This window comes from Sparus aurata, chromosome 21 (assembly GCF_900880675.1).
Source record: "Sparus aurata chromosome 21, fSpaAur1.1, whole genome shotgun sequence".
NCBI lineage: Eukaryota > Metazoa > Chordata > Actinopteri > Spariformes > Sparidae > Sparus > Sparus aurata.
In genome coordinates this window covers 2,188,640-2,204,542 of record NC_044207.1, presented here as the reverse complement: position 1 = coordinate 2,204,542, position 15,903 = coordinate 2,188,640, and the positions used below count along the sequence as shown (strand labels likewise).

The 15,903-nt window shown below is 43.1% G+C and overlaps 1 protein-coding gene across 5 annotated transcripts in view; it reads right to left on the bottom strand.

Moving 5' to 3' along the window:
* The window catches only part of LOC115572877 (uncharacterized), a 45,893-nt gene that overhangs the window by 22,142 nt on the left and 7,848 nt on the right, over positions 1-15,903 (bottom strand). The window contains exons 1-4 of one of the 5 annotated variants that reach the window (XM_030403351.1): positions 6,634-6,769; positions 6,063-6,118; positions 2,678-3,766; positions 307-521 (exon numbers count right to left, since the gene is read on the bottom strand). In XM_030403351.1, coding sequence (XP_030259211.1) covers positions 307-521; positions 2,678-3,766; positions 6,063-6,107 — 1,349 coding nt within the window. In that variant the 5' untranslated portion in view covers positions 6,108-6,118; positions 6,634-6,769. Of the gene's footprint in view, positions 1-306; positions 522-2,677; positions 3,767-6,062; positions 6,119-6,629; positions 7,185-15,903 lie in introns of those variants that run through there. The other 4 variants (XM_030403350.1, XM_030403349.1, XM_030403352.1 and 1 more) reach the window with 4 other exon arrangements.

The window sequence follows — 15,903 nt, the reverse complement described above, 5'->3', positions numbered from 1 at the left end:
TTTCACTGCAACACTGATTCTGTCTAGTAGATGTAAATATATTAAATGCCTATTGCTTTGTACATATGTGCAAAGAAACTTCTAATTGTTTTAACAATCAAGCGATGATAATCCCAATCTCAGAAATGCCAATCATAATTTCCTAAACAAAACAAAACAAAACATCACCAAGCCAAGTCCCATCCAATCAAAAAGTCCAGAATTGAAGTTGAGCTAAATTTTAGAAATGGTGTATACAGAAAAAAACAGCCTGAGAAAGCTCAATCAAAAACAGGCAGTATTTTCTGTAGCTCCGGCATGTCCTACCTGTGTTTGAGGCGAGGGCTGCGAGTGGGAGGGTATAGTGAAGTATGGGTGCCCTGGAAGCTCCCCTGAGCTCTCAGCCCCGGTTTGGGGAATGGTTGACCTTTGACCTCCTCCTCCATCTTCTTCCACTGCTTGCAGGCCAACAGAAAGTCTACATGCTCAGTGGAGACATTTTCACTGAGGGTGTCTTGGTGGACACAGAAATCTACAGGAACCTGATGGGAAAGATGAGGTTCTGGATTAGATTACAAATGGGAGATGTTTTCAGTCTTAAACTACATATTTAAAGAAAGGAAACATTTAAAAGCATTTTAATTCACGTACATCTTTAGAATTGAACAGAGACCCAATTAAATCTCAGGTGTGCTACAAGTCTCAGACCCGCACAAGAATATTCTAGAGAACAAGGGAGAATATGAAAATACAACTCAAGTACTGGAGGAGTCACACACTCTGATGATGCTGTCTAAGGCTAGACTTATCGACGGGGGGCCCACAGGGGGTAACAATGCCTAATAGAAGTGAAAAGGAACAGAGCTTTGATGAATTTTAATGATGTAGTTTTTAAAATATGTCCAGAATTCAAGGGTAGCTTCAAAAACATAGGGCTCAGCATGTCACCAGATCAACCAACAACTGCTGCTCTTTGCAAGCTATCCTTGGTTGTAGTTAGCTAGCCTAAGCTAAGTACCACACGGTTCAGTTAGCCATGTAGCCCAAGCTCTAGATTTTGCCAGGTCCGGGACCTTGGATCATGGGGGGAGTCACCTCGGGCAGGTTTAGCAGAGTGAGATTGAACAGGGGTGGACACCAGACCAGGGGCCTCATTTAGAAACGTTGCGTACGCACAAAAGAAGGCGTTCGCCACTCTCTACACACACCGTGGGATTTAAAAAAAGAGAACTTGACGGGAAAATGTGCAGTCCTTCACGCAAACTCTGACCCATGCGTATGCACATAACTGGGGTAAGGAGAAACTACGCCACTGATGGCAGAAGAAAGAAACGGGAGAAACTGTGTGAAAATGTATTAAAAAAAAAAATTTCTGCAATAAATAAACAAACATTCTCCCTGTAGTGCACACGGGAAACATGTGATTTAGGACAAAAGTAAGACAACGGTAGAGCAAATTACGCTTACACTGATATGAATGCAGTTAAATATATTAATATCCTATATCATATAGACCATTTCGTTTCATCTCCGTTTTCAATGCATAACGCATAAAACACTTTGTAACTGTGTTTTGTTGCCATACAAATAAAGACTATAATTATCTTGTATTGTTAGTCTGAAGGACTGTTAGTCAATCAGGGTAATTCTCACACGTGTAGCAGATATTACCTAATAGATGGGTATATAAAGGCATGTATTCACAATGCATTATGGCACACAATGGCTGCTTTGGCACTGTTGGAGGATGTGGCAAACGGAAGGATACGGAGAGAGCGGAACTTCAGAGACCAGCAAGATCCACTGGCCAACAGTGATGAGTGGCTGATGAGCCGTTTCCGACTCCCACGAGCTTTCCTCTTGGATCTTTGTGCGGTATTGGGCCCAGTGTTAGAGAGGAGCACCCGCAGAAACCACGCCGTGCCTGTCCCGCTTCAAGTGCTCACAACACTTGGGTTTCAACCGGCACATTCCAGAGGGAATTAGCTGACAGGTCAGGGATATCCCAGCCAACCTTTAGCCGTGTCATGCCAGACAAGTTAGGAGGTATAATTGTTTTGTTTTTTTTAATACGGTGGGTGAACAGGCAAATAAAAATGCGCAATTTGCAGCAATGTCCGGTTTCCCAAAAGTAATCGGTGCCACTAACTCCACTCATGTTGCTATAAGAGCACCAAGTGTGAATGAATTGGGCCGCCACTGAATATTCATAGGCGACTATGGGCGTGGAATGACCCGCACACAGGTGCGCCACATTTAGAGTGGATTGTGATTTATAAAGGGAAATCGTCGTTGGACGTGTGTGCGCACTGTTTTATAAATCAGGATATTTTTGTGCTTATGCACTTTCTGTGTTTCGTGCATACGCAACCTTTTGAAGTCAATCCTACGCACAGTTTAATACATGAGGCCCCTGGTCTGGACAGTCTCCAAGACAGAAAGATGTGAGGAGCAGGCCCTCTTTGATGGAGTCTGCCACGATGCAACAACCTATTTCTACAGTAGCCCAGAAGGGAGAAACATCGACTTGCTCTGGGGGGGAGTTTCACTTTCTTGCTATAGCATAGTTGCTGAAAAACTAAGTTGCATAGTAAAAACAGCTGATAGGTCAACATCACATGTCCTGTGAGGGATCAAGTCTATGATGTACGTCTTAAACCTCGGATTGAACTCCAAGTTTCAGAGGAGGCAGTCTCACCTTCCTGTCAGGGTCTGTGGGGCTGGCTGTAGAGCAGACAGAGGGAGAGCGCAAAAAAACATCTCTCCTCATCTTCATCTGCTCTTCATCATCATCCCCGCCTCCCCTCCTCTCTTCCTGCTCCTTCTCGACTTCCTCCTCTCTCTGGTCCTCTGCTCCAGTCTCTACTGACTCATCTTCATCCTCCGCTCTCTCCCTACTCTCTTCCTCTCTCTTCTCTTCCTTGCTCTCTATATCACAGATGCTATCATGATTCTTTCCATCTGCTTCTTCCTGGTTGGTGACATCACAGGGCGCGAAGGCTGCCCATTGGTCCTCCCCTGCGTCACTGTCCGAGTACACGATAGCCAGCTCAGCTTGGAGGCAGTCACTAAGGTGACCATCGCTTAAGTCATCTCTGTTTCCAAGGTCGTGACCCCAGGCCTTCTGCAACGTGGCCGCTATTGCAGGCTGCTCTGCAGGAAGGGATGTGCCACCCAGGGGCTCTGATGATGAAGGACAGACTGGACTGTCAGAGATGAAGGGCAGCTCTGCCAGAGCATCATCTTTCATCTCCCCCACCGTCTTTCCTATCCACCCGTCCTCTTCTTTAGAGTCTTCTCTCTCTCTTTCTCCAATCGCTTCATACTCACCTTCTATTTTTACTCTCCCTTCATCTTCTCCCTCAACTCCTCTTCCCCCTAAATCTTCACTCCTTGTTTCTGCTTTTCCTCCACCCCACCCCCCCATTTCTTCTCCTCCCTTCTGCTGTCCAATATCAAAGACAAGATAGTCACACTCGTCTCCATCTGTTTTTCCATTGTCTCCCTCTGTCGGCTCTTCTACCTCCGGCTCCTTCCTGCTTGGCTGCTGCATCCCATGGACCTCTGGGTAATTGGGTTCCTCTAATTCTCGGTTGTTCCAGCTAATCAAATTTTCTCTTTCAAGCTCTGTTAGCGGCGGCGATGAGCTAATTGCCATGGTAACTGGATCTGTTGGCTGTATTGGGGTCAAAGAGTTGTTGACAGGGTTATTGTCGCTGGCGCTGCCGTCGTCCTGGTTACCGTCCGTTAGCTCAGGTGTTGCCCTCCTGAGCCCGGCTGTGGCTCTCTGTGGACACAAACACTTCATAAGAACCTGATCACTGTACAAACATTTCATGGCTCTTCAAACAGCATTTGTACACAAATGTAATGAGACAATTAATTATTCTAATTACTAATTCTCAGGTACTAAGACAACATTTAAAGTTTCTCGGTATAAGAACATTTCTTAAACAAAACAAAAATGTAAAAATGTTGCTTTAAATGTGGTATTAACAATTTTAGCAGTATGGCTGCATAATATATACATAATTATAATTTTAGAATAATTATATAATAAATAAATTGTTTCAGCATTGAGATCGCAGTGTTGGCATGTGTAATAGTCACAGGACCTGAAATGTCAAAAACTACAACTATCTCATGAAACTTCAAACAAGTGTAGACCATACTCTGTAGTCTGTTTCAGATTGACTGGTTCTTGGATAGATGGCAGTGTGTGGCCTTTGAATGACATAAACAGCAAAGCACCAATCAGAATCATCAGTTCATCAAACAGCAGGGCCCACTCTCTCCTAAACAATTACCTCAATCTTTCTTATGATTCGTTATATATGTTTGCACCATGGTCTTGGTGAATTCTGGATTCTGATTGGCTTGAAAGTGTGAGCACTTCAAGTAGTTCCAGTGAGACTTCCTGTTTACTGTTTTAAATGAACACTCCAGATCCTGTCCATCATTCTTATTGACTACGGGACAGTGGCATGGCCGTTAGCTAGTGAGCCTTTTTGTTTCACAATACTGTGAAATTAGATTTACTGTCTATCAACAGTACGATATGTTATTTACGTTGAAGCTTGCTAGCTTAACGTTAGCTATCTGGCTAACAACTGAGATGAAGGGTTAAATGAGCTGAGGGACAAATTTATCTCCTGTTGCTAAGTTGTTTCCATCCTCCACTTCGACCATAAATTCCTGATAATGGACACTATACTGAACTGGATTATCAGAGTACTAATACTCAGACACACCTGACACATACACAGTTTTACACTCTCTCATGCACATACAGTACAGCTGTGCACACACTGTAGATGAGAGAAGTGTAAATGCCGTCAGTGTGATGAGCTAAACTCAAGCCTTCATATCGTTACCATGGTGGCAATGCGTTGGCTGTGAGTGGGTTAGCAGATTATTATGGTCTGTCCTACCAGGCATGTGCTGGTGACAGATGGGAGGTGTTGCTATGGTAACACTAAGTATAGATGCAGAGGCAGGCAAGTTGCTGAAGTCATTTCTCTTTCAGTGAAATCAGAATGTTAGAAGAGCGATCACAGATTAACCAGCAACACTTCTCTGTTATCTTACAGGCACCTCTGGAGCTGTTTCATAGTCAGACTGATGTGAAAGGGGTTTACAGGGGGGGTTCACTATCCATGCCCAGTACGCTGAAAATACTGACATACTTGGGAGCTAAATGACTGCAGAGAGCAAACTTAGAAGATCACATTAGACCATTTCAGAAAAAAAGATTAGTGATGACAAGAGTAAGCTGAAATCCTGAATGCTTCTGTGGATTCACTCTATTTTAACATGCCAGCATATTAGTTTCTCCATGCACAGTTTATAGAGCCTTTAGGAGAAAACTGAGTGACGCATTTTTATGCAGAGTCTGGCTAATTCTAAATGTTCAAGGTAGGAACCAAAATATGTCACAGGACTGTGTCCTGTTGGTCAGGGGGAAGGGAATGTCAAGTTTATTTTTTAGTAATATTTAGTTAGTAAGTAAAACTTGAATAATGTCAGAATTAATAAACACAATAATTCAACTCAGAACATCATTTAGACAATATTTCCTCATCATTAAGACCCTCAGCTAACTGTAACAGCAAGGCTTAATAGGTATTCTCTTAGAACAGTCTTCATCTCAAGTACATCACAGCTGATAATGAAGAGTTCACATCTCTGCATCAGCATTAACACGTGCAACAGCTGTTTGGATGAAATCTGCACTTGCTGGGCTGTCACAAGTAAAATAAGACGTAAGTTTAAGTGTACTGTCTGCTGCACACATTGTTAGTGAATGCACATATTGTGCATCACACATGAAACATTCACTGTTTCATCAGAGGCTGTATGAAGGAAATTTAATGACAGTGCTTAGGTGCTTCAATCAATTTATTGTCAACTCTTCAGCTCTCAGGGAACATCTGGGGGAGGATTGGACAGCAGCACTAATCCATGCTTCTCATCACTGCCTGCCTTTGGATTACTGGAAGACCTCTCTGACCTCTGTCATTGCACAGCTGCACTCTGAACATCAGAAAGCCAGTTTCTACACAGAATCAATTATCATCCCAAACCTCTGTTTGTCCTGCACCAACAGCTGGAGACAACATCATTGCCATTAATCACAGAACTGGGGGGGGGGGGGGGGGGGGGGGGAGAGAGAGAGAGAGAGAGAGAGAGAGAGAGAGAGAATAATGTGTTTTGTCAAAAATGAGAAGTGATGTCATGTTGTTTCCTCAATAAGCATTCACAGATTCATGATTCTGTTCAGTGTTTGGTCATCTATCATATCATATATGTCACATATCTGTCACTCTGCTCTCTCACAGTCTACCTGAACAGACATGATAACAGTGTGTCTGCTCTGTGCAGTCAGATGGCCGCTGAGCCAGCTGTGTTATATAAGACATCCTCACGTCAGGCAAAGCAACAAAATCGTGACAGATAAGCGCATATACAGGAGCCAAGGAAACTAGGTTTAGATAGTAGCTCAAGATAAGCCAAAGACTCGCGCCGACACCATGCGCAAAGATTACGTGCTGTCCGCAAATATGTCCCCAAATCTCCGCCGCACTCGGAGGAGGCCATAGAGCCCGGGAAAAGAGTTCTTGTTAACGCGTGTCAATGACTGGTTAATTTACCTACCAACAGCTTCCAGCACAGCAGCCAAAACGAGATCATCTCCAGGCGGCCACGGCGCGCGCATTCCTCTCCACCTCTCCCCAACGGCAGCGCGAGCAGCCAGGCGGCCACCCGCTGGCGCGAGGAGGGGCGCATGCAGGCTGACGGCTGCGGCGTGTGTGTGTGTGTGTGTGTTTGTGAGTGTGAGTATGTGAGTGTGGTGAAAAGAGGAAAGAGAGAGAGAGATGTACGACAGTCTGCCAATACAGATTTATCTCTTCTGCTCTGATTCACATCGCTCAGGTCGATGCTCTCTCTCTCTCTCTCTCTTCTCCCTCACTCACCCCCCATCCGCCATCCCTCCACCTGCAAGCGCTTGCTGCATCCGGCGGGCCCTCGAGGCTCCCACACTGTAAAAGATAGCTACCCAAACAAGTGGGCTAGGCCTATAGGGATGTAACATTCACTGAATACACGCTCTGGTTGGAGGAGATGTGATGATGTCACGATTTGGTACACCCTAAGTACAACCAAATGAAGTAAAGTAGGTAGCTGAAAGACTGTCTACAGACACTTTCCCACTCACCCGTTCACACACACGCTCATACACTGATGCAGAGGAGGAGTAGTCTGGGCTTCAGTATCTTGCTCAAGGATTCTCTGGCATGTTGCCAGGTGTGACTCCTGCATTACACAACTACTATGGCTGAAACCAACATAACCAAGCATCTTGGCTTTGCCAAACTGGGCAGGTTTAATCAAATCAAAATGTCATGGTCTCAGGGCTCAGTAGTCGATGACTGTCAGCCATCAGCGATGGACAATGAAATCATGTATTGACCCAACCCTAGTTGGGGTCACAGATTCTGACTGTCACTAACCTCACACAGATAAAGAATCAATGAGTCAGGAAGACTAGCCCAACATATTGAACAAAACAACCCCGCTGTCCTTTCACTCTCTCTGTTGCTGGGGAAAGGGGGATGCATTCTGGTCATTTTACCAATAACAATCATTTTACCATCCCGCCTCATTAATTGCCTCTTTTCATTTGTAATGTACGTCGAAGGACCAAACGTTGCAAAATGTGTAAACAGGACATTTCAAAGGACACATGGGGACAATTTCCAGCAGTGTCTACTGCAGCAAAAAAATATTTCTTCAACAGGAAGTCAGGGTATTTTAAGCCTTTTTTGTGGCGACAACAACAGGTATTGTAAGCCAAATCACAACCCTTTCCCAGCCCCAACCATTAGTTTTTGTGCCTAAACCGGACCACACCATTAGCACAGCGTTGTCACAATATGGAGTTTAAAATGTATCCTGAAGGTACCTGTGGTTTGTTGACACATACATTGCCAAGAGTCCAGTAATTAGGTTTAAAATAAAGCAAACTCTGCCTAGTGCAGGGGTCCCCAAACTTTTTTCGGTGGGGGCCACATCAACTTTCCTTTCTGTGATGGGGGGCTGGGGTCAGTCTATAACAGGAAATGATATGGGCCAAAGTGACAACCACCAGTATTATTGTGGAGATTATGATGATATTTTTTTTGCAGCTGCCCTTTGCTTGGCCTTGGCACCACCTGTTGGTTTGCAAAAAAAAGTAATAGAAAGTCTTCACGTGTTTATTTGAAGTATCACAGATACAGATACTTTCATTTTATAGAAAATAAAAACACAAGCTGATGCCAGATAACAATGAACCCAGGGTTAAGAGTTAACCCTAACCCTTCTTTTCATTAATTGTATATATTGGGAATCGAGGAAAACATCAACACTTATAGAGAAAATATAACACTTATAACACTAAATAAAAAAATGCAATACTGCGGTTGCATGACTTTTCCAAAAAGTGTCTGTATTTGGATTTAGAATAATTTTTACATAAATTACACAAAATATATGTCTTACCTATTTCGGCCATAAGCAGTCATATTGACCGCACATCATTTCGCAGGGTTTAATATGTTTCATTTTTCGCGCGGTTTGCTGCTTTTATTGTCTCTCTTGTCTCTAACCTTGTTAGCAGCCTCCAGCTGTGTGAATTTACTTGTAAGTTAATTATTATATAGTTTTATTATATAGCCTGGGCAAACAAGCAGCAAGCGGAGCTGTTCAACATGAAGGCGCTGAAGTAATGTGACTCTGACTGTGTACCAGGGAAAGTCGAGGAAGAATGTCTGCATCCTGAGCACCGTGCACACAGGTGTGGGCACCTTTAGTGAGGTGAAGGCAAAACTAGAGTCTGTGATGTACTACAACAACACCAAGTACGGCGTGGACGTCCTGGGCCAGATGACGAGGGCATACTCCATCAAAGGCGGAATGCATTAACAGGTGATCTGCGAGCGGCGAAATACAGTGTGAAGCCCAGTTGCGCTAATGTGTAGGGATATGGAGGTTCTACGGTTGAGAAAATGTAGTGCCAAAAGAAAGGGCGGTCTGACGGTGATGTAAAGTAGTGGGAATTTTCTCTACATAACGTACACTTGAACTGATATAGATTTTTTAGGTGAGCCTTGTTTTAGGTGGTTAAAATTCGGACTGGACTCCGAATCTGGACTCCGTTCACTGCAGTACAAAGCTGAGCGTCTGGGCTGGAGCAGCTCTCAATTACGGTAGGGAACTGACCGACTATAGATATGTACTTTATATGACCCCACTTCAAAAAACCCGAACTATCTCTTTAAGGCCGTTCTAGTAGTGTTGGAATTCTGGCCCTTCTAAAGTCCAACTGACACTTTGGTCCAATCAGAAACATATAGTTTGACCGGATCTAACTCTAGGGTTGTGGAAAGCGCACTGTTATGCCTTAACAAAGATATCGATCATTAAGACTAATTGGATTAGATCTGACTGGAATGAACCCGCCACAGTTGCTGGTAAACTGATTCAGTTCACCCACCAGCACACAAATTCACCCACATTTGGCGGGTGGTGGGTGCCAATTTCCATCCCTGCTGTGGAATGAAGCTATTCATTCATTAATTCTTTCCCCGTTACATAGTTGGAGATGATTTTCGATTGCTCTCTCTATCACTCTCACTTCTTGGGCAACGAAGATGGCGTCCAACACTGTGGCACGTTGCCAAGCTCTATAGGAATACGCAATTTAAAATTAAAGCTGCAAGCAGCGATGAACAGGCCCTCGCAGTGCACGCGCATTGGGGCATGCTGCCATTGGGGTGTGCTGGGTAGATGTATTCAATGCAAGACCCTTTAAATGTTTGAGCAATTTGGAGTAGATGGCAAATTGTATGTGGAAGTTATAATGAGTTGATGGTTTTATGGCGAAGCATCGAAATGGACCTCGCCACCAGAAGTGACGTAGGTGAAAGCTTTTGATAAGTTTTGTCCACAGATGCTACTTGCAAAGTTTGTTGCAAATGGGTCAAATGGCCTAGGAGTTGGAAAAATTAAGTTTATAATTTTTCACAAAGCCCTTAGTGGCTCATGGGGAAGTAGTCACCTCGGTTACATGTCATTCAGACAGACCAACGTGGCCTATATCAAGAGATTCAGCACAATTCAGTGAATGCGTGGATATAAGGTTCTTGAATGTGCGACAAAGTATATGTGAGTTATAAGCCAAAACGCACTTTCCTTGATTCTAGCACCACCTAGTGGTGGAAATTGAGGACAACAATACAGTCTGAACATTTTCAGCAGGTGTGACGTATATTCCAAGTTTGGTGAGTTTTGGGGTATGATCAGGCAGTGAAAAATGCAATCATTTGGGACGAAAAGTGGTCATGCGACTTGCAGGTTGAGACTTGCTCAGGCCCCAATTATGAAAATGGCCGCTTTCCTGTTGGAAAGAAGAAGAAGTCAACTGGTATTTGTCTGTATACTTCATGGCAAATAGGATCTGCTAATTTCTACCTCTGCATGATTTGAATGGTGCCAGTTTGCCAATATATAAGTAAATATAGGCTAAAAGGAGTGATGCTCAAGTTGTAGTTCACAGCTAACAAACTCCATGGCAAAATCATACCTCCTGTTTACGTCCCCTTAAATAGTGAATTGTGACAGCAGCTCCAGAAGTTGGAGGTGTGTAAGTTATGTGTTTGTTTCCAGAAGTTAGAGCTCATCAGATTTCATTAGTATGGCTGCTGTAAGTTAAGTGTTAATGGCAAATTACTGCATTTTCACACACACACACACACACACACACACACACACACACGCACACGCACACACACATCCACTCTTTATTTCACTGTGTGTTAACATTATCATTGTTTCCTGTACTCCACACTTACAGATCAATGGAGCCATTGGATGAAATAAGGCATGAGCTAATCCATGTACAAAATATGTCCAAACATGTGTGCCTTTACATGACAGGATAAGTCATTGATGTCAATGACCCTGCTGGTCAATTCATGACCCTCAACATCAACTGAAAGACTGTTATGTCTGTATGTGTGAGAGTGAGTTTGTGAGATAGGTGAGCTGAGGTAAGCCTCCAGTGTCTGAACATCAGGGCACACATACACACACACATACACACACAACAAAGGACTGGGTGCCAGCAACTCTTAATAAGGACAACAGATTAGGGAGAGAGATACAGACTGACAGACAGATGAATAGGAAAAGATGGCGACAGACAGGAGAGAGAGAGATGAGTGGTCTGACATCACTATTGGAAGCAAATCTCAGATTCGACCTTCAGCTCCAAAATGATTATTGAACTGGCTTGGGTTTTAATCTAGTGACAATCTGCTTTTAACCCCTCACAGTAAATAACAACTGTGGAGTGTACTGGGCAGTTCTAAGATTATTGTTAAATGCAGCATAGATTAAAATGTACATGGAAGTAATGCAGATTACCGTATAGGTTGTTATTATGTTTTATTACATGGCTCTTCTTAATGCTCTAGAATACTCTATTCACTTGAATGAGCCCAACGTTTGGCGGTCAGTTATCTTTGTATAACTGACCACTGCTAAGCATATTTGACCGTAGTCAAGGAAAGTGGCCTTATTGCCTCTGATTCACGTATTTTGTAGCACTCCGCGCTCTAAAATCTTTTCTCCACAAGTAGTCACTTTTCACCCCAGCGTCTTCGGTTGCTAAGCGACGTCAGCTGATCTGTAGTCTACTTCATATCGGAAAAAACGTACTCCTAGGCCACTAGTATAGGTGAGTTTCACATTAACTTTAATATTTTTGGTAAATACGGTGAGTTCAACTCTTGGCAAAAGGCTGAGTTGTCATTCACCGGTCAAGAAAGGAAAAAGAGAGGGAAGCAACGAAGAGGGAGAAGCGAATTGGCGTCGGTTTGGCGAACAATTTTTCTCTGCTGAAAAACACTATGAACTGTAACAAATAAATTGTAAAATCACCCTTGGCAAGTAAGCATGTAATAAGCGGGATAATGTATAGAACGGCGGTCATTATTGGGAAAATAAGTCCCGATTCGTCCTGAAGGGACTTATTTTCCCGATAATGACCGCTGTTCTATACATTATTCCGCTTAATACACGGTTACTTGCCAACACGAAAAAAACTTTTTACAATTTATTTGTTACCGTTCATAGTGTTTTTCAGCAGAGAAATATAGTTTGCCAAACCGACGCTGTTTCGCTTCTCCCTCTTCGCTGCTTTCCTCTCTTTTTCTTTTCTTGACCGGTGACAACAACTCAGCCTTTTGCCAAGAGTTGAAATCCCTGTAATTTCCAAAAATATTAAAGTTAATGTGAAACTCATCCATTCAAGTGGCCTAGGAGTATGTTTTTTTCCGATATGAAGTAGACTACAGATCAGCTGACGTCGCTTAGCGACCGAAGACGCTGGGGTGATAAATGACTGGACTACTTACATAGATTTTAAGGCCCCCACACACTGGCCCAACCGTTGGACGTCTGAAGCGTTTGGAGAGACTCGGAAGAGGTCGGCAACAAATATGTTTGCTGTGTTCAGCTACGTTGGAAGCTTTCAGAGACGCGTGGACGTTGTCGGATCCGACTGAGCATGCGAAGTCTGAGGAGGTGGGCCGTCGGATATCTGAGCCATTGGCTTCTCTGATTGGTGGTGTGCTAGCGAATCAGCGCGGTGTGTGGGAGGGGTGGGATACAGTGTGCGCATTGGTTTTCTACGCACTCCGTTACGTCATTTCTTGTTTACATGCTTTGGAGTACTGGCACGAGACTAGAATAGAGAGTCATTCTATAATTAGGGGTACATGTCATGTCCATGGACTGTATTTATAATTTTTTTATTCATTCACTTTAAGCAATGATCAGTTTTACAACAGGGCACATTTCTCTTTCATTTGATACAAAAAGTCAACAGATCTCATCTTTGATCTAGCAAAAAATGCATATACTACACTTGAATTTGTTGTTTTTTTGCTGTCAGATTTGCTAAATGTCAGGTTTTGCTCTTAAGATTAAAACTAAATTAAATGTTTTTTTCTAATATTTTCATAAAAAGTTGTTCAAAATAAGCATCAAAATTTGAGAAAGGCATTTTAGAATCAATTCTGCTCATTCATGTGCATTAAATCAGCCACATCATCTCTGTCAACTGTGTTACTTGCTGAAATAACCCCTGTAAATCAGCAATGGTTTGCTCCTAAGTCACATGCCCAGCATCACTTGATGTCACTTCCTTTTTGGAGGGAGATGTGAAGACAGTGTGGTGAGTCTCTACTTCTTCTCTTCAATATTTGATCAATAGTATGGTGTACACTTAGCGTAGATTAACTGATTGTCACCTGTGTTGTCAACTTGTTCATGTGAACTTGAATTAGATGTTTTATTTAAAAAATATCCAGAGAAAGTGTATAAAAACATGAGTTGATCAAAGTCATATGGTGACAGGTCGGAGGTCTGGAGTGAGCACATGGCCCTAAAATGGCGGATATGTCAACTGTGTTACCTGTCAACTGTGTTACCCATCAACTGTAACACAGTTGACAGGGATTAACATGGTTGACAATATTGCCAGTTTTTTTCACAATGTGTGTTCATATTGAGAGACAAACAGAGTGATTTGTGTTTTAGGGAAATTGGTTTATCTGCTGCTGAGAAGCAGCGCCAGTACAGGGCTCGGCATAATGCTGATCCCGAGAGAAGGACTGCATATTTAAAGAAACACAGAGAGAAGTGGCATGATGACAAAAATCGTGGGAAGGTGAAGACAGTGAAAGATTTAAGTGAGAGGGAGAAGAGAAGGAAACAAGCTTACTGGAGGAAAGTCCAACGCCAGAGCAGAGAGAGAAAGAAAGTGATAGAGTGCCAGATTACTCCACCTCAGAGTCCTGAAGTTCAGCCACAGCCTCAGATGTCAAGGTACAGATATAGAGTCTGTATGAAATGGTGATGAAAAGACTAGGGTAACAGTTTGTCATCTTTACCCAGTTCAAACATATGATTTACACATGATTTATTAATAATGATAACATGATTTGTGTATCATTACAGGCAGAGAATTGCTGCAAGGAAACAAGTCAAAAGAAGGAAGTCCAAGTTATACAGGGAAATTCAGACTTTAAAGGAAGCACTCAAGCAACAGAAAAGAAAAACTGACAAATTCAGAAAAAGATGTGAAAGACTGCAGCAAGATTCACAGTCACCCAGATCAAAAACCAGGCACCTGTTAGGAAGGACTCCTGTGTCTAGAGAAGTGCACAAAACTTTAGTTTTCCATCATGCCCTAGTAGACAACATCAGCAAAAATTATGCCTCCACCAAACACAAAAAAACTAGACAGGTCATTGCAGCTCTGGTGTCAGGACGGATCTTGAAAAAATACAAGTTCAAAAAAAGAATTCAGGAGACCCTAGCAATATCAAGAAAACAACAGAGCCACAGTGAGATATCCATCCACTCCAACAAGTTGAAGTATAGATCCCTATGCTATAAACTACGCAACAAAGTTCTGACCTTCTTGACAAGGGATGAGAATAGCCGCCTCACAGCTGGAAAATCGCAAACAATAATAAGAGGGAAGATAAAGAAACAGAAAAGGTTCTTGAACGACACCATGAGAAACCTGCATAGGAGATTCCTTCTTGAGAGTACTGATTGCAAGATCTCATATTCTTTGTTCTGCCGTATGCGCCCCTTCTGGGTGGTCCAGCCATCCATTGCAGACAGACAAAACTGTCTTTGCAAGGTACATGAGAATCTCTGTTTTATTGTGGAGAAGCTACATTCACTCCGACTCATTGGGGGGACTGATTTGGAGAAAATGGCAGAGTCAATGTGCTGTGACTCAAACTCAAAGGACTGCAGGTACAATGAATGCCCTGACTGCAAAAATAGAGATTTTCCAGTAGTAATCGAGGGGGATTTGCAAGCAATAGTTTTTTCACACAGTGGACAACAGAGACTGTTCTCAGAGAGAAGAAGAAGGAAGGTAAAAAAGAGAAAGTGGATGTCAAAATGACAGTGAAAAAGAGGTCAGAGACGACTTTGGAGAACCTACTTGGGCTATTCCAATGCCAACTTACAAACTTCAAAAGACACCTCTTCAACATAAAACGTCAATTTACCTGCTACCGGGAACTAAAGAGGAGCATGACGGATCGTGAATGCTTAATTCATGTAGATTTTTCAGAAAACTACACCTGCAAGTACTCCTCTCAAATCCAAGCTGTACACTTTGCATCAAACCAGCAGCAGGCAACACTCCACACTGGAGTTCTACATGTTGGTGGAGTGGAAGAACATGTGTGCTTTGGCACAATCAGCCCATCAAAAGAAAAAGGCCCTGCAGCCATATGGACCCATCTATCACCGGTACTTGACCTGCTTAAGACTTCCTATCCAAATGTGACCGTGGTGCATTTTTTCAGTGATGGGCCATGCACACAATACAGGCAGAAAGGCAATTTCTATCTGCTCTGCACTAAGCTGCAGCAGTGTGGCTTCCAATCAGGCACTTGGAATTTTTTTGAGGCAAGCCACGGCAAAGGTGCTCCAGATGGAGTTGGAGGCCTCCTCAAAAGGACAGCTGACAGGATTGTCAGCCATGGGAAAGACATCCCTAGTGCTGAAATCTTTTTCAATGCACTGGTGGACGCACAGACCTCAGTAAAACTGTTCTACATCACTGAGGATGACATAAATGAAGCCACAAAGAGCATGCCAGATAAACTCCCTGTAGTGCCATCAACCATGAGCATTCACCAAGTCACAACAGTTACTCCAGGACAAATCAGCTACTGTGATGTGAGCTGACTTTGCTCAATGAGACAGACCCTGGAGTGTCAGTGTTATGACTCCAAAACCTTCACCTTCGAGATTCAGGACAGAGCCACACAGGAGGACAACAGTCAG